Raw genomic sequence first — 22,519 nt, 5'->3', positions numbered from 1 at the left:
CTCCATCAGTCCACCCCACCTCTGCTCCCTCCATCAGTCCTCCCCACCTCCGCTCCCTCCATCAGTCCTCCCCACCTCCGCTCCCTCCATCAGTCCTCCCCACCTCCGCTCCCTCCATCAGTCCACCCCACCTCTGCTCCCTCCATCAGTCCTCCCCACCTCCGCTCCCTCCATCAGTCCTCCCCACCTCCGCTCCCTCCATCAGTCCTCCCCACCTCCGCTCCCTCCATCAGTCCACCCCACCTCCGCTCCCTCCATCAGTCCACCCCACCTCCGCTCCCTCCATCAGTCCACCCCACCTCCGCTCCCTCCATCAGTCCACCCCACCTCCGCTCCCTCCATCAGTCCACCCCACCTCTGCTCCCTCCATCAGTCCACCCCACCTCCGCTCCCTCCATCAACCCTTCAGTGCCGTATTTCTCTGTGACTATAAGCATGTTCAAGGAGCACCTAGCTGATAAACAACGTTCTTTTGTGGTCAGACATTAGGACAGACATTTATACACCCTCACCATCTCTTACTTAACACAGTCTAAAACTAAGAGAGTGGTAAAGTGAATTATCCTGAATCTGTATGTATTACCTTATGAATTATTTTTTCCTGCTGCTGTGAAGCAACTTAATGGAGGAGAGGCTTGTTTTGGCTCACGGTTTAGAGGATACAGTCCACCAAGGCAAGGAGGGCACATCTCTTTTGACGGTGGTGGTGGGAACTTGAGGCATGAAATTAGGCTTGTGTTCCAGGACAGCAAGGGCTACTTGGAGAAACCCTGTTTTTAAAAAAACCAATAAATAAATACATAAATTAATTAATTAAATTAATTACTTTTGGGATGTGTTTAGGAAGGGAGGGAGACAGGGAAGGAGAGCTATTATACCATATAATATATATTATACCATACTGTGTAGTTATTCTCTTAAAATAGATCATTGTTGAAAGTTCATGATGAAGCTATGTGTGGTGGTGCACACCTGTAATCCCAGCACTCAGAAGGCAGAATCAGGAGGATCTCTGTGAGTCCGAGGCCAGCCTGGTCTACAAAGCTAGTCCAGGACAGCCAGGACTAAAGAGAAACCCTGTCCTGAAAAACAAAACAAAACAAAAAAGTCATGGTGTCCTCTGCTGAACTTTCAGCAAACACATTTTTGTTGTCCTTACTTGATCAATATCTAGATAAAATTATTATTTTACAGCTCTAACCATATAGTAAATTTTTTCTCCCTCTGATTTCTGGACTTATTAGCTTGGGGAAAATACCAAAGATATACATACCCAATTGTTTTTCATTAAATAGTCAACAAAATGTGTACTCTTCCTCATGGATTTCAAGAAATATACTTACTGTTAGATCACTCACTATTTGAGTCACTGTCAGATGTGGACATAAAGGTTGAGTGAGACGCTGGGCCTGAGCTCAACAAGCTGACTGGAGAGTGACAAGGGAGGAGACAGTCAAATCAAAGATTGCCTGGAAAGGCGACTTAGTGTATTGGTGACAAAATATCCAGTAAAACAAACAGCTTAAGAGAGCGCCAGGTTGTGGTGGTGCACATCTTTAATCCCAGCACTTGGGAGGCAGAGGCAGGCAGATTGCTGTGAGTTCGAAGCCAGCCTGGTCTACAAAGCAAGTCCAGGATAGTCAAGGCTACACAGAGAAACCCTCTCTCGAAAAAACCAAAACCAACACAAAACGAAGAGAGTGAGGGCTTGTTTTGGCTCACGGTTTGGGGGTAAGCTCCATCGTGGTAGGGAAAGCGTGGCTGCAGGAGTGTCAGGCAGCTGCTCGCCTCGAATCCGCAGCCAAGAAGCAGAGAGAGACGAATGCTGGCACCTCACTTTCTCCTTTGTGCTCAGTCTGAGACCATAGCTGGTCAAATGGTGTCATCCACATTTGATGTTGGTCTTCCCACCTCAGTCAATTCGATCTAGAGTTGGATTAAGCATGACCAGAGTTTTGCATCCTTACTGATTCTAGAGTCTATGAAATTGACATCAGTATTAATCGTCACATAGGTTTGTGATTGATATGAGCCCCGGACCCTTTGGAAATCCAGGCAGAGGCTCCCAGTCAACCTAGAGATGTAACCATGATTGCTCGGTGGCTTAGGGACGTGTTTAAAGGCTGTATTGTCTCTGTTTCCATCCCATGATTCTTAGGAATGGCCTTTGAAAATTGACAATGAGAATCTGGCCTTAGGATGTTCTAGGTCACTCCACTGACTTGCTAACTCACTGTTCCATTGTCTAGAGGAGTAGAGGAAACCAAGGTTTTCACCAGACCCTGAAAGCTGTTTGCCTGAAAAATGGCGTCTATGCCTCCAGGACTCTGGCCAGAATCGACCTGAATGAAGCCCTGTCGCAGCCTGTCTATGACCAGATCGACCCTGTGTTCGGGGCCATTTTTAGGTAAAGAATCTCTCATTTTGCTCTCGTAAATACACATCTGCGGGCCATCAAGCCGGAGTCTCGGGTTTAGGAATTTATTTTTTTGGCCCTGGAAGTGTAAAGAGTAGCTGGTTATTCGAGACGGAAAGCTTAGCTTCTGGCAAAACACAAAAGCCATCCTGGTGTGGTTTACTTTAAAATTTCCCATCCTGACCCGGAGTACAGATGTAGATGTTTCTCTCAGACTAATATTATGATTGCCATTATTTTTTCAAATCTCTCCTTCGTGCAGCAGGGGATTCATTTTCTTAGGGACCTGAGCCCTGAGACGGAGTATTTTGATTGGAGGGCATGGAATAAAGCAAGCACAAAGCCTTCATTCCCCAAGTGTGAAAAAGAAGAAAAAGGCTCCAGGAGGATGCTGTGTGTTTCTGGTGCATGCACACTCGATGCTCATGAACATGAGTTGTGGCCAGTGTCCATTCCCCATGCCTGTTCGTTTCCTGATCTGTAGCTCTTCCATCTGACATAAAGGGGTTCTCCAGACTCCTACTACAGCAGCCTGGCCCTAAGTGTCCTTTCTCTGTCCCCACCATTTTTTAAACATTCGGTCATGCCATACGAACCCTACCGCACCCTGTCAGATCAACTTAGAACAGTGCTCAGTAACACCTACCTCTGCTGTACTAGAAGGCATAGTTTACATCATCAGAACGCTTTCTGAACTCTACACAGTGGCGTTGGTCCTTTGCACATGATCAAGCAGACCATGAAGAGCCCTGAGACTTTTCCAGTGACATCAGATCATGAAAAAACTCCAGGACTCAAAGCTCAGGCTTTCTTCTCTGCAGACTGCTTCTTCTTCCTTCTCAGATATTCTGAAGGGGATAACTTCCCCTTCTTTTTACTTTTTTATATCTCACACACTTTTGAAAGGTCAAGTCCAACCCTCCCTAATGCAAGCACCGGCAATCTACAGACAGTGAGTTTTAAGGTGAGCCCGGCCTCTGTCTCGGGCATGATCTCAGGCATGTCAACCATCCCCCTCTGCACCCCAATTTTCTCATCTGTAAAATAGGCACCATCACACTAACCACCTAGGCCTTGAGGCTAAAGGCCTAGAACAGCCTCGTGTCTGGCACACTGTGGTGATCTGATGACTGTTAACCTGGCGCTGGTTTCTCTCTTTAACGTAATAGGAGAAAACCAGCTTGTTCCGTGCCCATCTTGTCTTGGTAGTCACACCACAGTCGCTTAACCAGTCACACTGCTTTCTCCCATAGGGATGGGAAGCCCGCTGGCTCTGCTCTGATGCAGCACATAGATGCTTTCAAACACGCCCTGGAGGAGAGAATGGCAGAGATTGGAATTAGAGGTGGCTGGAAATACAATGGACACAAGAGAAGCTTCCTGGTCCAGGAGGTTTGTTCCTCAGAGAGGGTGGTGGAGATGAGCCATGGGAGGACGGGATGAGAGGCGAGGTCCTTCGACCACCAGGGACCATGGCATAGAGCACTGAGGCGAGCTTTGTTCCATGGAGAGGCAATTAGCAGGAGCCCCTGAGGTGGCAAAGTTGACTCAGAGCCCAGAATAGTCACAGAAGACTTAAGTGAACAAAAATGTGCATCCCATAATATGATTGTCACTTAACCGCTCCATCATTTCTGCCAATTTTATGAAGGAGCCAAAGAAGCCAAGCTTCAAGGAGTCAGCCATCACCATCATCACAGTTGCTATTCCTATCGCCACCGTTATTGTTTTAAGTCCCTGGCTAGTGTTGAAGACTCCAGGCTCTTGGTCTGGGCACTGCGAGGCTCCTTTAGGGCATCGTGACCCTCTGGATAGAGTTCTTGGCCAGGGGGAGCTGGCGGCTGAGCTGTCGAGATGACATGTGGACAGCTGTATTAGTTAGCTTTCCCAGTCGAATCCTGACAAGAGCAAATTAAAGAAGGAAGGGCTTTTCTTGGCTCACAGTTTGAGGGTTCCGTCTACCACTGACGGGGAGTCGTGGTGGCAGGTGCTCACACTGCACCTGCATTCAGGAAACAGTGAGTGATAAATACGGGTGCTAACCTTGCTTTCTTCTTTTAGTGGAGGCTGGGACTCCACTCAGTGAAGTGATGCTATCTGTTGTTGTGATGATGGTGATGATGATGATGATGATGATGATGATGATGATGATGATTATTTTGGTTTTTTGAAACAGGGTTTCACTGTGTAACCTTGGCTGTCCTGAACTTGCTTTGTAGACCAGGCTGGCCTCAAATTAACAGAGATCTGCCTGCCTCTACCTTCTAAGTGCTGGAATTAAAAGTGTGTGCCACCACCACCTGGTGCTATCCATATTTAATATACAATTTATATAGATCTGCTAACCTAATCCATATAGTCCTGCACGGACATGCCCAGAAGCTTGTTTCTTTGGTTATTCTAGATTCTGTCAAGTAGACGATATTGTCATCACCACAGCCGATCCTAACACAAGGCAGGGGACGGGGTGGCAGGCACACAGGCACACTCGAGTCCCTCTGTGAGAGGAACCGTCTCAAATGGCCTTGTGTAAACATGCTTTCTCAGATAAGTGCCATCCTGGGAGGCCTGGAGGGCCACATCCTCCGAAGGAAGAGGAAGATCTATGAGTCTGTCACCAGCTCCATCCAAAACGACCTGAAGGCCTGCTATGAAGGTGGCACTTCCTCTTCCTGGTTTTCTGGGATCCTCCTATCTCCTGCTACCTCCCTGCTCTGCCGGCTTCTTTATAGGAATCCATATCTCCAGCCTAAGTTCTGGTAACACTCTCTACCTACGTGTTGAAACAATTGCAGGATTCAGGATACATGATATGTGTGTGTATATATGTACATGTGTCTTTCTGCTTGCTTGATTACATGTCTGATTTTTCTTCTCAGCAAGCCCTTGTAGTCATGTGACCACTGCTATCTTTTTTTTTTTTTAAATCAGAGGCAGCTCAGATCACTGGCAAAAAAGCATGTGAGAGAATGAAGGATGTCATCAGAAGAGGAGTGGAGCAGCAGGTGGCCGATGGCATGTTTGAGAGGGCTCAAGAGAGGATGTGGCACCAGTTCCGACAATTGAAGGTACTTTACAGCTGCAGGGGGAGGTCCCGTCTGGCTGCTATAGGAGAAACAGCAGACACCTGGGCCAAGCAGAGTTGGATGCCTTCTGTACTGGGACTGGCCTACAGCCACAGTGCTCAACATCCTTTCTTCCCTGCCACCAAGCACGGTTGTTGGCCACGTCATAGGATTGTGACTTTAGAAACACAACCCCTTCAGCGCTTTTCTGTGTCATTTCTCTCTGCGAAGCCATCCCTAGGGAGAGGGGCCGTAACAGTTAGGTGGGCGCTCCAGTCCTTGCACGTGTTCATTCACTGACTCCCCAGCAAGCCTGTGAGGTGGGTGCTGCTGTCGTGTCCTTTCTATGTGTAAACAAACCCAGGCACAAGAGAGAAGAGGTCACACAGCAACCAAGAGGCAGACCTGGCTAGGTTGGGGTGCCGGTATCTCCTAATCTGAAGCTATATTGCTTTTTTAATAAGGGGGATGGCTCAGCTCAATACAATTTTGATTAAGCCAATGTCAGAATATGACCACAGATTAGTGGGTGGTAGGGCCTGGCACAGGTTCAAGTTTGAGTCCATCTGTTTCTGAAATGGTTCCTAAGAGTCCTTTTGGACCGAAACATCCTGTGGACAATTTTGTTTGGGTTCTAGGTCTGTTAGCTTGCTACCTCCTCCCTCCCAAGTAATAGAAAACCTTCCTCTTCATCTCTTTAGTCCCTCCCTGGCCATATGAAACTCTCAAGTCTTCTGATGTGGTTGAGGCTTGGCTGACTTCTGTCCCACCCACCAGAGGGCGCTAGCTAGTGACAGCATCAGGCCAGCTCTTCACTAACCTCCCTGAGATGTTCTGATCCTGCTTCCTCGTGGCTCCACCCACTTCAGTTCTGGCAACCCCAGTCTCTGCTGTCCATAATAGCAGGGACTCCTGCATCCTCAGACTAGGTGACAGCTGTCTTGCTTATTAGCAGCTGTTTGGTTCCAGTCAGTTAACATGGTATCAGAAATACACGTGGGGAACTGACCAAGCTCCGTAGAGCCACTCTCCACAGAGTGCATAGGAATTGGATCGTTAAAGTGCTCAATGAAACAGTGTCGCTGAAAAGGTGCTAACACACTGACATGTACATAGGTAGCTTACACTATAGATGTGTAGATAGATAAGAGTGGGTAAGATCATCCTATTTCCCGGTCCTTTTCTAAATGAAGACTATCAGCCAACTTTTAATTATTTAAATATTTTTGTTCTGGGCTCATCAGCATGCTCTAAGTTCTTCCTCCTTGGACCCGACTTTAACCATGGGTGGCCCCATTCTGGTCATCTCCAGCTGTGGGATCGGGTGTACAGAGCCCACCTTCCCTCGGGCAGCTTTATCCTAACCAATCTGATGTCCTTGTCATGTAGCATGGAATCATTGAAAAGGTCAAGGGCAGCATCACCACCATGTTGACCCTCGCAGCACCTCAGGGAGACGGTCTCTACAAGGAGCTTGCAGGTAACTAGTGAATCTGTTAAATAAGGGCAGTTGTGTAGTGGCCCCTGGTTGAGTTTAAAGCTACCAAAGTGGGGCTGGAGAGAGCGCTCAATAGTAAAAGAGCACTGGCTGCTTTCCCAGAGGACCTGGGTTTAACTCCCACACTCACATGGTGACTCACAACCATGTGTATCTCTAGTCCCAGGAGAGCTGACGCCCCCTTTTGACCCACATGGGCACTGCACACACACACGGTGCACGCACAAGTATGCAGGCAAAACACACATACACATTAAAAATAAATCATAAAATTTAAAAGCACAGACATCAAGGTGAGAGTTTCTAGAACATGTTATGAAGATGATGATTATATAATGGTCAGACTTTTCTGAGCACCCAACAGAGGCAGGTACTCCGACTTGGGTTGGGGGGGTGCCATCTTGTGTAATTCTCCAGAATCTGCAGAGCTACTAGCTGCTCCCCATCTTTGAGATGCAGAAAAAGAGACTCAGCTCAGGTCATGCACACTCCCAAGTTTTCATAACTGGCAACTGACAAACAGTAACCCACAAGCTCCCCTGCTGTCTCCATAAGTCTTTCTCCCATGTTGCTGCCTCCTGAGGAAAGATTCCATCTCCTGGTGACAGAGGGGAAAGATTCTCCTGAGATACCAGGACCCTGGGAATGTGGCTCTGTCTCCCTTCACTGCCCAGAGCTGTACTGAGCTACCTAGCTACCCTGTATAAACTGGAGATGGTGACCAAGTGGGAGGGAAAGTAATCAGTAAACTTCTAGCAAAAATTTACCTGCTCAGCAACCCAGGAATCTAGCAATTTGCCCTCTCAGGTCTCATGTGCGCACAAAATGGCACAGGCAAGGTTAGGAGGACAGCACTGTTTATAGGATCACAGGGCGAGACGGCACAGACTTCTGTGAGCACAGCACAGGGGATGGTAGGCACACGGTTCGTAGGCAATGGAGCAGCGGCTGAAAGCGGTGGATTATCACAGCCCAGGGCCCAGCAGCGTGAAGCAGTCCCCAGCATGTGTTGGAAAGAGGAAGAAAGTGACATGAGAAGGCGAGTGTGGCTTAAAGCCATTTGAGAAAGAAGACTCCACGGGGACCTGAGCTTTATATCACTGTATCATACCCGCTGAAGGTCTTCCTGCTGCCCAGACCTTGCAGACAGAGGGCATTGCCTCAAGTTTTATCTAAGTTCTATCTGCCTAGATGAAGCCCTTTTCTGTCTCCCCTCCCCCACCCCCACCAACACCAAGTGCATATCATGAAGGAAGACTGGGCCAGATGGCAAGGTGATAAAGAGGACCAAATGGCACACTACACATTCAGGCATTGCCTGGCCTGTCAGAGTGAAACCTCCCAGACTGCATAGCATGTATCCCCCCCACCCCATTTAACAATAGATTAAAGTCACCTTCAAGGGCTCCTAGGAGAAAGGCAGGCAAGAGCAAACCAGCAAGTCTACTACATGGTGGTCGGGGACAGACACCTGGGTCCTAACTCACCTCCTGGCCATGGGTCCCATAGCGGGCCAGGCTCAGGCAGGTTGATCCAGGCCACCATTTGGGACATGGTGAGCTAACCATGGCTGGAGCCAGACCCAAGGTTCATCTGAAGTGTCTACTCTGGAGACTGTGTTGGCCGGAAGAACAGAGCTCAGAGATGTGGATATAGAAAGGGATGTATTTGAAGAACTGGTCCACTCCGAAGTGGAAGTCATGTGTAGCACTGACGGAGGAGGAGGGCAGGGTGGTGGCTCTGGAAAAAGCTGCAGCCGGAGACCACAGGTGGTCTCTGCAGAACCATAGGATGAAGGCACATGCGAAGGCCAGGGCCACCAGAGAATCTTCTTACTTGGAGGGAGGGCAGCCTCCGCTGATGGCGTTGCACATTAAGGGGAGGTGGAAGCTTTACTCAAGGTGCACCAATTTAAAAGTAGCTCAAAGACACAGTTAGACGAAGTCTGACAAATGTCTATATACCGTGGCCTGGACCAGTTGTCCTATAATTACCCATCATTGCTGAGTGTGATGACACACTGCCAGTGATCCCCAAACCGGGAAGCTGAGGCTGGAGGATTGCCTGGACTGTGTTGTGATGCCCTATCTGAAAAGAAAAAAAAAAGTTAAAACACACAGATAAGTAACCAAACAAATCAGAACCAAAACAGAACTAAACAAAAAGTGTAAAGCAAACACCAAATTCAGCACAGTGAGGATGCAATCAGAATGCAGATTGGAAAGTGGAAACCTGCAATGCTGAGAGAGCAACACAGATTCACTGGGATTGGAGGTTGGACAAGGACAGGGGGCCTGAGGGACAGAGATCTATCTGCCTGGAGGTGGTGAGGGAAGACCCTACCGGATGCTCTGCTTTGTATAACCTTTCACAGGCTCTGAGGCAGCCTAAGTGAAGACCTGGAAGGTTCCAGGGCTTCTTTTTTTTTTTTTTTTTTAAATATTTGATGTGTGTGTCTGTCTGTCTGTCTCCTTGGAGACCAGAGGCATGGATGAGATTCCCCTAGAGGTTCTGTTCCTCACAGTGTGGATGTTGGAACCTGAACTTAGATCCTCTGCAAGAACAGCAAGCTCTTTTAATAACCACTGAGCTCTCCAGCCTTGCAGGGCTTTTTAAGGGGTAGGCTCCTTTTATGGGTGGCTTTTTCCTAAGCACGCTGAGATAAGCCTTCAGATAACAAAGACACTCCCTGGCTCGATGGTGTAAGCTGTAAAACAATGAGCTAGGATGGCCTGATGACTCTAGATCTTCTGTCTTATAAGTGACAGGGTTCCTGAAGGGTCCATCTTGAGGCGATGTTGACTGCGCATGTGTGTCTGCTTCTCTCTGTAGATGTCAGGAGCGAACAGAAGGAGATGGAGAAGCTCCACAGAAGCCTGAGGGAGGTTGCCGAGAACGCGCAGCTGCGGAGGGGCATGCAAGATTTCCTCCTGCGAATGTCCCCGAGCAAGGCAGGCCCTCACGGACCAAATCTTTAGTTTGGGAAGCTTAGATCTGAAGAGATGAAAATAGGCCTGGAGCCAAATAAACAGAATTATTGCTGGGTGTTTTTTGTTTTGTTTTGTTTTTAAACAAAACAAAAAAATTCTCATCATTTGGCCTGTCTATATAACATAAAAACACTACATCATTATTTCTGGTATAATTTTCTTTTATAGCCAAAAGGGAAAAAAACCCAAACAAACAAACAAATGAAAACTCTGTCATCTTGAGTCTTGAGTGAACTCTTAAGCTCTAAAGACAAGAGCTTTATACATCACCAAAGACAAATATTTACATGTTAGAAAGCTTAAATGTCAAGTAGAAAGTTACATAATTCAGCCTCAGGCACCAGGCTCTATTCCCCACTTTAACAGTGATGAGACTGGCAAGGAAGAGGCAGTGTTGCCTTGTGGAAATAAACCTGAGACCAGGGCATTAATTTTTTTCCTGTGGCTGGGATAAAATTCCTTGAAAAAAGCAACTAAAGGGAGGAAGACTTTATGCTGGCTCTGAGTTCAAGGGTCCAGCCCATCACGGCTGGACACACATGACCAGAGGAGTGTGAGGTCCTGCTCACATCACCTGTGGTCAAAAAGCAGAGAGATGCATGCTGGTGTTCCATTCTCTGAACAGAAGTCATTTGGACCTCTATGTGTGCTCTAATCTTTTTGGTCGGTATTACAAAGAAAATTCCACTTCATTCACACAGATACATAACTGGAATACACGGAAGTGCTTTGCTTTTTCTTTTGTTTTTTGATTTTTTTTTTTTAAGACAGAGTATCTCTGTGTAGCTTTGGCTGTCCTGGAACTCACTCTGTAGGCCAGGCTGGCCTCGAACTCACAGAGAACTGCACTGGTTAGTTCTTTGATTCTACAGTCTTGAAGAATGACAGTTTATTTTTTTAAGTGCATTTTATTTTTTATGTGTATGGGGGGTTTTGCCTACATATATGTATGTGCACCATGTCTGTGCCTGGTGCCCATGGAGGTCAGCAGGGGGCACTGGATAGTGTGGAATCACAGATGGTTGTGAACCGTCTTGTGGGTGCTGGGAATGAACCTGGGTCCTTGTCCAGGGCAGCCAGTGCTCTTAACCACTGCGTCATATCCTCAGAGCCCAGGAGTGGTGCTACTTTCTCAAAGGCTGATTGCACTATAGGAGCTGAAACCAACCAATGAACTTAGTTTTCAAATTCTGTTACAGTAAAGTCCATTATTTTGTCTTACACTTAAAAAAATCTGCCAGGTGGTGGTAGCGCACGCCTTTAATCCCAGCACGTGGGAGGCAGAGGCAGGGGAATCTCTGTGAACTTGAGGCCAGCTTGGCCTATAGAGCAAGTTCCAGGACAGCTAGAGCTACACAGAAAAGCCCTGTCTTGGAAAACAAAACAAAACAGAAATTCTCCTGCCTCAGCTCCTAAGTTCTAGAAGCACATATGTGCAGTGAGACATCAGGCTTATCTTATCCTATGAGTGCATTTTTAAAAGCCAGTGCATGACTCTATTCTCTAAGGCATTTTGAAATGACTTGTTCAGGTTCAGCAGATATTCTAAGCGTTGGCACCTTTCGTCCTACAATCTTACAAGTCATATTTCTTAATACCTCCCCCAGCGTCATCAGCAGAGGCCTGAGATAGTGGGAAGCTGGGAAGCTCGCAGGAGTGAGCACACACTTAAGATATCTTTTGTTAAAAAAACAAAAAAACAAAAACAAAAAACAAAACAAAACAAAACAAATATGTTTTGTTTGTTTTCTCCTAAAGACTCATCTCTTTTTTGGCCACAGATTCTGATAGTTTTTTGAAGTAAAAGGTTCATTTTCAAGAGAGCATCCACTGTGTAACCACATATGATCAATCAATTTATTTAACATTTCAAGTAAAAAGGACTTCCTGAAAACTGTGTCACATTCAGTTTGCAGTGCCGTCCCACAAGTACTTTTCTTCATAGTGGCAGAAGGGCTCCAATTGTGTTCCTATTTTGCTACATAGAATAATAAAAGGCATCTGTGTAAGGATCCGTGATTTGTAGAATTAATAAGTCATTCCATTACATTAAAAAATTCTTTTTTAAATCCCAGCACTCGAGAGGCAAAGGCAGGTGGATCTCTGAGTCTGAGGCCAGCCTGGTCTACAAAGGGAGTCTAGGACAGCCAGGGCAACACAGAGAAACCTCCCCACCCCCCAAAGTTTTTTTTAAACTTCAAGTGTTATGTTGGTGAAAGACACAACAATATGAATGCAGTTTGGGGTCACGATCTTAAGTGTGACTTGGGGCCATTGCTCTAGTTCACCGTCTTTTTCTTGTCCACCTTTGGTGAAAGTGTTAGTCTGGGAAAAAAAAGGACCAACGATTCCCCTTTGATCCTTTGTTTTTACTTCTACATGTTGCAAGTGTAGTCACATAATGCTATATACAGAAACATTACACTACAGTTGTATAATATTATTTGAAGGCATAGTATAATAAGTTAGAGACATATAGCATATAAACCTTAGGGCAACCATGAACAAAAAGAGCAATATATCTAGTAACCGTTTAAAGGAAATAAAACAGAAATTTTAAGATGTTCAAATAATACACCAAATATGGGTATATAGAAAAAAAGAACAAACATCACAAGTAAAAAACAAATACCAAATGGTAGAATTAGAACTTAATTATGTAAACACATTAAGTGTAAATGATCTATTTAAAGACAGACTATTAGATAAATTTGAAATTTTTGTTATCTACAAGAAATCCACTTCAAAGATATAAATAAGTTAAAAGTAAAACTATTGAATTTTTTTTTCTTTTAGATTTCAAGTTTGTGGTAATAAAAGGCATAGCAATATGAGATTAGCTTGGGGTCTTGAGTGAAGTTGGTGGTCATTTTTTTGAGTGTAGCTTGGGGCCACTTCCATGGTTACTACTAATGTTGCTATTAACATCAAACCAATGAATTTAAGAACAAAGAATATTATTAAAAATAAAAATGTTTATTACATAGTGATTAAGTGGCTAGCCTGTCAAGAGGACATAAAAAAATCCTACTTATGCAGCTAATAAATCTTCAAAATACAGAAAGCAAAACTTACTAGACTTAAAAGGAGAAATGGCCAAAGCCACAATTAAAGTTGGAAATGTCAACACCCTCTCTTAATAACTGGCAGAATAAGTGGAGAAACTCAGCAGGAACACGGAATGCTTGAACAACTTTTCACCCAGCTTTGTTCAAGTAAGACTAATAAAACATCTTGTTCCACATCAAAGTACATATCCACTTCTGGTAGACATGGAACACTGCCAGCACAGACCATACCTGGAGTCATAATATAAATCTCTGTAAATGAGTGGAAGCCATGAAGAGTATATTCTTTGACTACAATAAAAAAAAATTAGAAGTCAATAACAGAAATCTGGAAAAATCTCCAAATGTTTTAGAGCCTAAATAACATATTTCTTAATAATGCATAGGCCAAGTGAAGCTTCTGGGCTAATCTTAGCCTTATTTCTCTCTTCTCCAAACCTTGGGTCCACCCAACTAAAATGACCTCATGGTATCGGAAGCCAAAGGGTTAACTCTAGCCAAAGCTTTCGAATTAAAGCTGGCACTGGCATGGGGCTGTTTGTTAACCATTTGGAAAAAAACGCAAGGAGGAGCAGCAATCAGTCACAAGGTAGTATCCACTGGCAGAGTGGAACAAACAGGAAGAAATGGGAAGAGCTTAGAGTCCTGTCAAGAAGCCACTGACATAAATCTAAGAGAGAATCTCAGACCGGTGTGGCCAAGAAAAAGAAAACCTTAAAAAACAAAAAGATTCAGAAATATGGGCAGGGGAGTCAGGAGAAGGGTGGCTGCTTTAGAAGGTTAATATCATGTTTTCTTAGCATAAAACCTCCTCTGCTAAGGTGAGACTGGCCAGGTGAGGCAAGGCACAAGACTGGCGTCCAGAAAGCATCTCAGTTCAAGATGAGATCAGTGAGATGGGTAGAGGTAAGCCAGAGAAAGCAATGCTTTTGCAGGAAGGAGGGAGGATGTCTGCATGGCCACATCACGTCTATGACTGGCAGGGAATGAGGGCGTGCGGGGAGCAGCTGAGCTGCGGCCTCTTCTTGCAAAGCCACAGCTCTGGAGATGGAGAGCCAAGCCAAAGCTCTGGCTCCAGCACTGCAGAGTTCACATCCAAAGCCTCTTGTCACCTGTCTCTACAAAGGTCATGGTTTTTGGTGTGAAGAGGATGAGGGGGAAAGAGGCTGCGCCTGTGGTCAGTCGAGAGTCAAAACAAACCTTTGCATCGATAAGAGAGTAAGGACCAGAGTTTGCGTGTCATACCTCCCACCACCCACACATTCCAAGTAGGTGCCCAACACCTCCATCCGTACATCCATATGGAAGGGTGAGTGCATATTGGTCAGTCTCTATCTTGTTCTGTCGAGACGTGACTAAGCACCAAGTCTGGCCAGTCTAAGTGAGTTTTTTGTTTGTTTAGAGATACAGGAGATAAATATATAAAGTAACAAAGAGCTGGGATGAATGCTGATGGGAAGTAGGGTTTTGGTGTGAGGGTTGAGAGTTTAGGGAGCTCTTGGTTACGTAGGCTTTAAAGGACTATGTGATTGGTTTTTTCTTAATTAATAGAATGTTTGCATGCCTTCCTTTCATAAATATACAATCTAAATAGAAAACAAGATTTTCATTTTGCACCAACTGTAATTTTTGCTTCAGAAAAAAAGAAAAAGAAAAAGAGAATAACTCATCACTCCCTTTCCCACTCTTCTTTAAAACTTTGGTTGTTTTTCAAGACAGAGTAGTCCAGGCTGTCTTGGAACGTGCCTTGTACTCCAGGCTGGCCTTGAACTCAGACGTCCACTTGCCTCTGTTTCCTGAGCGCTGGCACTAAAGGTGTGCACCGCCATCCCAGCTCCTTCTGGTTTTCTTTTCTTTCTTTCTTTCTTTTTTTTTTTTTTATAAGATTTTATTTATTTATTATTATGTATACAGTGGTCTACTTGCATTTACACCTGCATGCCAGAAGAGGGCACCAGATCTCATCATAGATGGGTGTGAACCACCATGTGGTTGCCGAGAATTGAAGTCAGGACCTCTCTTGCCTGCTGAGCCATCTCTCCAGCTCTCGCTCCTTCTAGTTTAAAAAAGGATCTGTGAGTCTTCCTTTGCTTCTGTCATTCTTTCTCCATCTTTGATTTTTCTCATGTCCTCTCTTCCTGGCATGGTCCATGCTGAAATGCCCTTACTATAGGCTCACCACATCTTCTGCACGCCACATTTCTCATCCTCAGTTGCTACTATAAGCACCTGGAATGCTAAGTGGCAAAATCAGCTGTGAGTGACTTCTCATCACGATGGAGGGTGTTTCTCCAACAAGCTACATGGTGTGGGAGACCCTTGATGTGATAATCCTGTTGGGAATAGAGTCCCAGGCTGTGATCACACAAAGACCATGGTGGGACTTTTTGGTCTTGAAAGCCAGTTCTAGATGCCTCAGCGCTGATACAGGATGCTATAGTTTCTATGAGAAATGTTCCCTGTAGACTCATGATTTGAACACTGGTCGATGGTACTGCTTGCTGGAGGTTATGGAACCTTTAGGACATAGAGACTTGCTGGGGGGAAGTCCATTGCTTGGGGTGGGCTTTGAGATGTCATAACCTTACTTCCTGTTTTCTCTGCTTCCTGTGTGTGGATGGAATGTGATCTGCCCCTTCTCACCATTGTGGACACCGCCCCTCTGGACCCCTAAACTAAAATAAACTCTTCCTCACATTGCTTTTGGTCACAGCATTTTATCACAACAATAGAAAAGCAACCAATACTCAGGCCTTTTGCATGTGGAGAGAGTTCTGTGGCTCCTTCTTGGATAATTCAGAGAAATCCGGAGCCTTCTTCCCATGGCAGCCCTGCACGTGTCTGCAACCCCAGACCTCCTCTGAGTGATTTCTTCTCGGAGCCGAGCCTGTCCTTTCCTTGCCTACTTCTAAACCCTTCAGCATCCTGGTCCCAGTTTCTACCAGAAGCATCTAGAACCGAACACCTGGCATCCCCTACAGAACTCAGGGACTCTGTGACCTCCATGCTTCTGCTCATCCTAAACTCATAACAACCTTCATTAACTCCGAGTTGTGTAACGTAGGATTTTTTTCTTTTTAATGTGTACTGGGAAGCCTGGTATCCCACATCCTGTCCATGGGAAGGAGCATCATTCCAACACTTGTGTCTGTTTTACATTTATCCCATTACACTCTTCTTCTTAAGGGTTTTGGCCCAGTGTCTCACTCCGGTTTAGACTAGTTTCTTATGATTGAATGTTTGGCTACCAACTACAAATCACTCACATTACAATCATTTCATTATCTAATTGTCAAGCAAAATTCAGATCATCTTGATTCTGAGATAACGCCCCCTAGAAAGCCCCCCTGGGTGCCTGAGTTTGTCAATACAAGGAGCTCCAGGGACATCCCCAGAGTTAGGCCATGGAGGATGCTCATCCACTTCACTGACTATGACCCTGGGCCAGTGTCGGGAAACCCGGGCTATCTCCTGCAATCCGTCAATCACATACCTCCTGGGGAATGGACTAGCATGAACCCAGAGAGACAAAGCAGGTGGTTGGGCAGAGTCCACGGGCAAGAAGCAGGGAGTCCCCACGAGGCAGAGGCTCCTGCTTCCCTGGCTTGGAGTCAGCTCCAGCTGTCAGCATCTGGATACCGTGGAGACCCACATGACAATTAGTGCTCCATTTGTCAAGAACTGTCAACTTTGAGAAGGAATAGCAACAGCTGGCCTTTGGGAAGCCCGGCCATGTTTTTTTTTTTAAAGAGCCTCTTTCTCATAAATGCCCTTGAGACAGAAAAGCCAAAGGTAGGAACTTGGTTTCAACAGACTAGAAAACTTGAGTTCAAAGAGGTTCCAAGACTTTACTCACAGCCACAGAGCTGGGGAGGCTGCCCGGCTTGAGACCCAGTCTTCTCTCTACAGGGAGGGGTGCTGCTCACGATGCCCACAAGCAGCTGTTGGCTTTATACTTCCTCTGAGCTTATTTCTGGGCTATATACTGGACTCGGACACACACAAGACAGACATAATCCCGAGAAAGCAGGAAGTGCCATGCTATGGTCTGATGTAGCTCATCCCCCAGGGACACAGAACTGATGGGGTTGCCATGGTGAATGCTCAATGATGCAACAAAATGCTGTCTCTTCAAACCAAGCACTCAAAATCCACTTCCTTTAGTTTCACAGTTAGCGGTGTTTCCTGCTACCTGGTGGTAGTGGTGAGGGGGAGTGGGTGGGGGGTGGAAAGCAGGTGACCAGCTTTCATCAGCTCAGGGTTTGAATGGAGACAAATTGGTTTTGGACTGTTTTTTTTTTATTCTTTTATTTTAATGCCAGCTAATTTCCACATGTTTGTTTGTTTGTTTGTTTTGCAAGTGTGTGTGTGTGTGTATGTATGCATCATAGTGCACACGTGGAAGTAAAACAACTTGCCAGAGGCAGTTCTCTTCCTCCACAGTGTGGGGACCAGGGATCAAACTCAGGGCATCAGGCTTGGCAACAAGCACTTTCCCCTGCTGAGTCATCTCACAAGTCCTGGACTGTTGTGATCTTAGGTGACAAGAAGATGTGACTTGGGATGCCTGAAGGACTTCTCAGCCATTGTTTTTCTCCTTTCTTAGGAGGCCCCTTCACTCCAGTGGGGCTTTTTATTCAGAACAAAGATAGTAAACAAATGAGAGGCTTATAAAGGAGGGATAAACAGAGGCTAGAGAGATGGCTTAGCTGTTAAGAGCACTGGCTGCTCTCACAGAGAACCCAGGTTCAGTTCCCAGCACCCACACAGTGGCTCACAACCATCTGTAACTCCAGGGGATCTGATGGCTCTTCTGGGTGCTGTGGGTTCCTGCATGCACAGTCCACACACCCACAGACACTGGCACACACCCACATACATGAAAATTTAAATAAATGAAGAAAAAGTAAGCAAACTGTGGTTCACACACACAATGTTATACTATGCAGCTAAAAAAAAAAAAAAGGAAAAAAGCAAAGACTCAACCAGTCAGTGCAGCTAAATCTAATCCTATGGCAAGTCAAATGAAGCAGACACAGAAAAGGGGAAAGAGAAAAGTCTCCTGACCCACAGTCACTGGGTATAAACGATACACAGATTCCTCTAGCAGTATTACAGTGAGGGGGTACACCTTATAGTCCTATGCCTGTCTGTGGGCTTCATGCAGAAAACTGGACCCTGTCTAAATCAGTGTCATCAATTATGGATGGTGCAGGAGAGGCTTGGCCAGTATCTTGTTACTTCTCTGTTGCTGTGATACAACATCATGACCAAGACAACTTTACGGAAGGAAGGGTTCATATTGGCTTACAACTTCTAAGGGTTAGAGCCCATAAAGGTGGGGGTGTGATGGCAGTAGGCTGCAGACGTGGACTGGAGCAGAAGCTGAGGGCTCTTACCTTGAACCCAAAACAGGGAGAGAGGGAGGGAGGGAGGGAAAGCAGCTAGGTTTTTACTTTCAAAGCCTACCACTAGAGGCAGACTTCCTCTAGCAAGGCCACACCCAAGCCACTCAAAAGAACCATCAATTGGGGATCAAGTATTCAAATGCCAGAGACTGTGAGGCACATCTCCCATCCAAACCACCACTCTTGGGAAGAGCTTAGAGTTCATCTCTCTCTTCTTTGTTCACATCTGTCTTCCTCCTCTACTGCTGAAAGCAGGTCAGTGTATGTTCATGGGGGGTGGGGGGGGAAATTGGTGTCTATTTTACACACAGTTGGTGTTATAGTTCGAAACTGAGGTTCCCATTGCAGGCTTCATGATTTGAATGTCTGGTCCCTAGCCAATGGTGCTATTTTGGGGGTGCTGTGGTATCTTTAGAAGGTGGAGCCTGACTGGTGGAGGTAGCTCACTGGGGCAGGACTTTGGAGGTTATGCCCAGCCTCCACTTCCTGCTGTGGTATCTGCTTCCTGTTGTAAACAGCCATGTTGTAAACAGCCTCTCGCATTCACCACACCTTCTCTACCAGGGTGGTCTGACGTCATGAGCCACGGAGTCCTGAGTCTCTCCTCCCTGGCTTGTACCAGGTATTATGGTACTGGGAGCATACGCAGAAGAACCCAGGGCTGAGAGTCTGTCTTAATCCACTCGTGTTATAAAACAGAATGCCTGGGAATAGAAATCTATAGCAAACAGGAACTTGTTTCTTGCCCACTTGAGACCTGAAAGCCCAAGATAAAAGTGCCAACATCTGGCGTGTTCTTATAGTGTGATCACATGACAAGAGGCAAAAGAGAATGAAGGTTGAGTCTTGCCACGTCAAGAGACAGACAAAAGAAAGATATTCCTGTAAACACTTCTTACAGTGCCATTGGCTCTTGTCATTCCCACTAGGCTCAGCCTCTCTGTGCTACTGCACCGGAGATTCTGGGATTCGGTTTCTGGGATGTGAACCTCCAGCAGTAGAACTGACACACTGCATTTCTTGCTGATGCATTCATGTCCGCAACGAAGAGCTGCGAACGTCACATTCTGGGCACATATCTGGCTATCTGGAAGATTCCATTCCGAGGGATGTTGATGACTCGGGGGTGACAGAAGCATTCTTTTTGTAAAGGGTAATATAGGGGGTGATTACAGGCCCAGACGCCCACAGTCCAACCACCTAGGGCTGAGTCACAGCTCTGCCATTTACAGGCTGAGTGACCCAAGAGAAGCTACCTGATCTCTCTCTGGAATGGTTACAGGAGCCACATCTGCTTTGCAGGGCTGCTTTGAAGTCAGAGCTCCTCGTTATGTTAACAGCGTTCACATCTACAGACTCCTGCTGGCCACACATCAAAACTATTTTTTGAATAGTCAGTGTCTGTACTGAATATGAAAATTTATTCTTATCCTAATCCTTGAACCTAATTCTTGATATGATAGTTGCTTATGTAGCACTTATCTTGTGTTTATGGTATACATAACCTGGAGAAGTCTTAGAGTAGGCAGGGTACTGTGCACCGCGTGGGGGTGGGGCAGGGTGGGGCGGGGTGGGATGGGGAGAAGCAGAGGCAGGTGGATTTCTGTGAGTTCAAGGCCAGCCTGGCCTACAAAGTGAGCACAGGACAGCCAAGGCTACACAGAGAAACCCTGTCTTGAAAAACAAACAAATAAAAAAAGTCATAGAGAGAGCCAGGCATGGTGGCATGTCTTTAATCCCAGCACTTGGGAGACAGAGGCAGGCGGATCGCTGTGAGTTCGAGGCCAGCATGGTCTACAAAGTGAGCCCAGGACAGCCAAGGCTAACACAGAGAAACCCTGTCTCAAAAAACAAAAACAAACAAACGAAAAAACAGAAAGCAAAAAAACCAAAAAGTCATAGAGAAACAGCAAAACAAAAAGTTGCTCACTGAAAAGCGTTTGGGATGGTGAGTGCGTGCACACACTTGTGGACACAGTATAGAACATATTCCATAAAGTGCCCCTTCCTCCTCTTCCTGCACATCCTCCTTCTTATACCAGCACTGCTTTTTTTTCTTTCTGTCCTGCAGGAGCAGCCCCTGGGGACACTTAGGAGGGTGGCCACTGCAAATTACTAAGACTTTTCTGAGTCAGTGGAGAGTTGGCAGTTGCCCTGTGGGAGGGTTGAGTTTGGCAAACTGTCCTGATGTTAGAAGCCCAGCCTTGAAGCCCGGCCTTGAAGCCCAGCCTTGAAGCCCAGCCTTGAAGCCCAGCCTTGAAGCCCAGCCTTGAAGCCCAGCCTTGAAGCCCTGAGGGTTCTCATGTTTAACCAACACACAGAAACTCATTTGTGAACACCGCCTTTCCGAGCGCTGGGGCCCGGATCCATCACTCGATCTAATCTGTTCACTGCTCACACTGGTTCTTTTTTTTGGGGGGGAGGGGCATGTTTCTCTGATATTATCTCACTCTTCCCATTGCTCTCATCTGAATTGATCACTTCTTTAACACTTGGCTGAGTCGCTTTTTTAGTTGTTGTTGTTTTTTTGAGGCAGGGTTTCTCCGTTGTAGCCTTGGCTGTCCTAGACTCACTCTGTAGGCCAGGCTGGCCTTGAACTCACAGAGATCCATCTGCCTCTGCCTCCCTGAGTGCTGGGATTACAGGCGTGCCCCACCATGCCCATCTGTTGGATCTCCTTTTAATCGCTTTTATTTGTATTTGTATTTTATTCTCTCTCTCTCTCTCTCTCTCTCTCTCTCTCTCTCTCTCTGTGTGTGTGTGTGTGTCTCTGTCTCTGTCTCTGTCACTGTCTCTCTCTCTCTCTCTCTCTCTCTCTCTCTCTCTCTTTCTCTGTGCATATGTGTTTGGTATCTACGTGTACATGTATACAAATATATGTGGAGGACTTTTGGATGTCATTTCTAAGGATTTTTATACAGGGCCCCTTACTGACCTGGAACTCAACAAGTAGGCTAGGCTGGTTGGCCAGTAAGCCCAGCAGTTATCTTGTCCCAATTTCCCCAACATTGGGGTCACAGTATGTACCACCATACCATCTTTTTATGTAGATGCTGGGCATCCAGCTCAGGTCGTTCTGCTTGGGAGGTCAGGGCTCCATGGACTCTGATATCTCTCGGCCCAGTGCATCTTCTTTGTACAGTGTAATTGTGCTGAGGTTTCCAGTTCTTTGAGGCGCAGGCAGGATTCCAGGCAGTCGGCTTCTCCCGGTCTCGTCGGCTCCTGCTCTTGTGCAGTTTTTGTGCTCCACAGACACTGACATTGTTATTGAATCTTGTTGAACTTGACTTTGGGAAGTTCTTTCAGAGCCCCCCCCCCACTCCCCCTCCCCAGCGACAGACCTTATTCTAAATAGCCCCAGTGTGAACTGTCCAAGTCCTTTGGGAGTGGATGTGACTTCAGGAAATGCCAAATTTGCTGAATGAATTGAGAAATGACTGTTCCGTCCTACAGTAAAATTTACAAGACTGGTTTTCTTGGGTGGATCATAAGCCAGGTCTAGCTGCCATTTTCCCAGAAGCTGTCCAAAAAAGTATTTTGAGCGGTGCCTTTAGAACGGGCGGTGGGTCGCAAAGCCAAGACTGATTTGCTCCGCTAGCAGGGGCTCGTAAGCGCAGAGCAGAGCTGTAGTTTTGGGAGTGGCCTCAAGAGGGCAGGCATAGTCCAGACTCCCTCTAGCAGTTGCTTTAAGAACTTTTTTTTTTTTTTTTTTTTTTTAATATCTAAAGCCTGGAGGTTGGAGCAACTCCCATCCAGTCAGTACCTAGCAGAGCTGCGAGTGCCTTCACAGAGTGTCTTCGGATCGCTTTCTGGGACTGCCTGACGCTGTACTCAGACAGGGTGTCCCACGTGCAGACCAATCACTCAGTCAGGAGGTTGAACTGGTCCCTCCCACAGAAGAGATCCTGTGGCCCTGACCTAAGTCACTAGGTGACTCTGCAGCCTCTTTCTATGACTCCATCTGGATTTGGCTGGCTGTGGGGACAAGCTTCAAGGGACTGCCTGGGTCTCTGTGGGGCAGCAGACAGCTCTCTGGCTACCATGGCAATCGCTGGGAACTGAAGGGATAGGCTC

General features: G+C 46.2%; 1 protein-coding gene across 1 annotated transcript in view; it reads left to right on the top strand.

Annotated features, from left to right (window-relative positions):
- The window catches only part of NUGGC (nuclear GTPase, germinal center associated), a 35,806-nt gene extending 25,784 nt beyond the window's left edge, over nt 1-10,022 (top strand). Inside the window, exons 12-17 of the mRNA XM_084767006.1 lie at nt 2,250-2,407; nt 3,670-3,808; nt 4,964-5,072; nt 5,348-5,484; nt 6,871-6,961; nt 9,812-10,022. Of these exons, the coding sequence (XP_084623132.1) occupies nt 2,250-2,407; nt 3,670-3,808; nt 4,964-5,072; nt 5,348-5,484; nt 6,871-6,961; nt 9,812-9,957 (780 nt within the window). The 3' untranslated portion in view covers nt 9,958-10,022. The remainder of the gene's footprint in view (nt 1-2,249; nt 2,408-3,669; nt 3,809-4,963; nt 5,073-5,347; nt 5,485-6,870; nt 6,962-9,811) is intronic.
- Nucleotides 10,023-22,519: the final 12,497 nt, after the last annotated feature.

The sequence above is a fragment of the Acomys minous genome (genome assembly GCF_964271855.1).
Source record: "Acomys minous genome assembly, chromosome: 18".
NCBI classification, from domain to species: domain Eukaryota; kingdom Metazoa; phylum Chordata; class Mammalia; order Rodentia; family Muridae; genus Acomys; species Acomys minous.
Note: the sequence above shows the minus strand (reverse complement) of the source record. Positions and strands in the feature narration are given on the sequence as shown.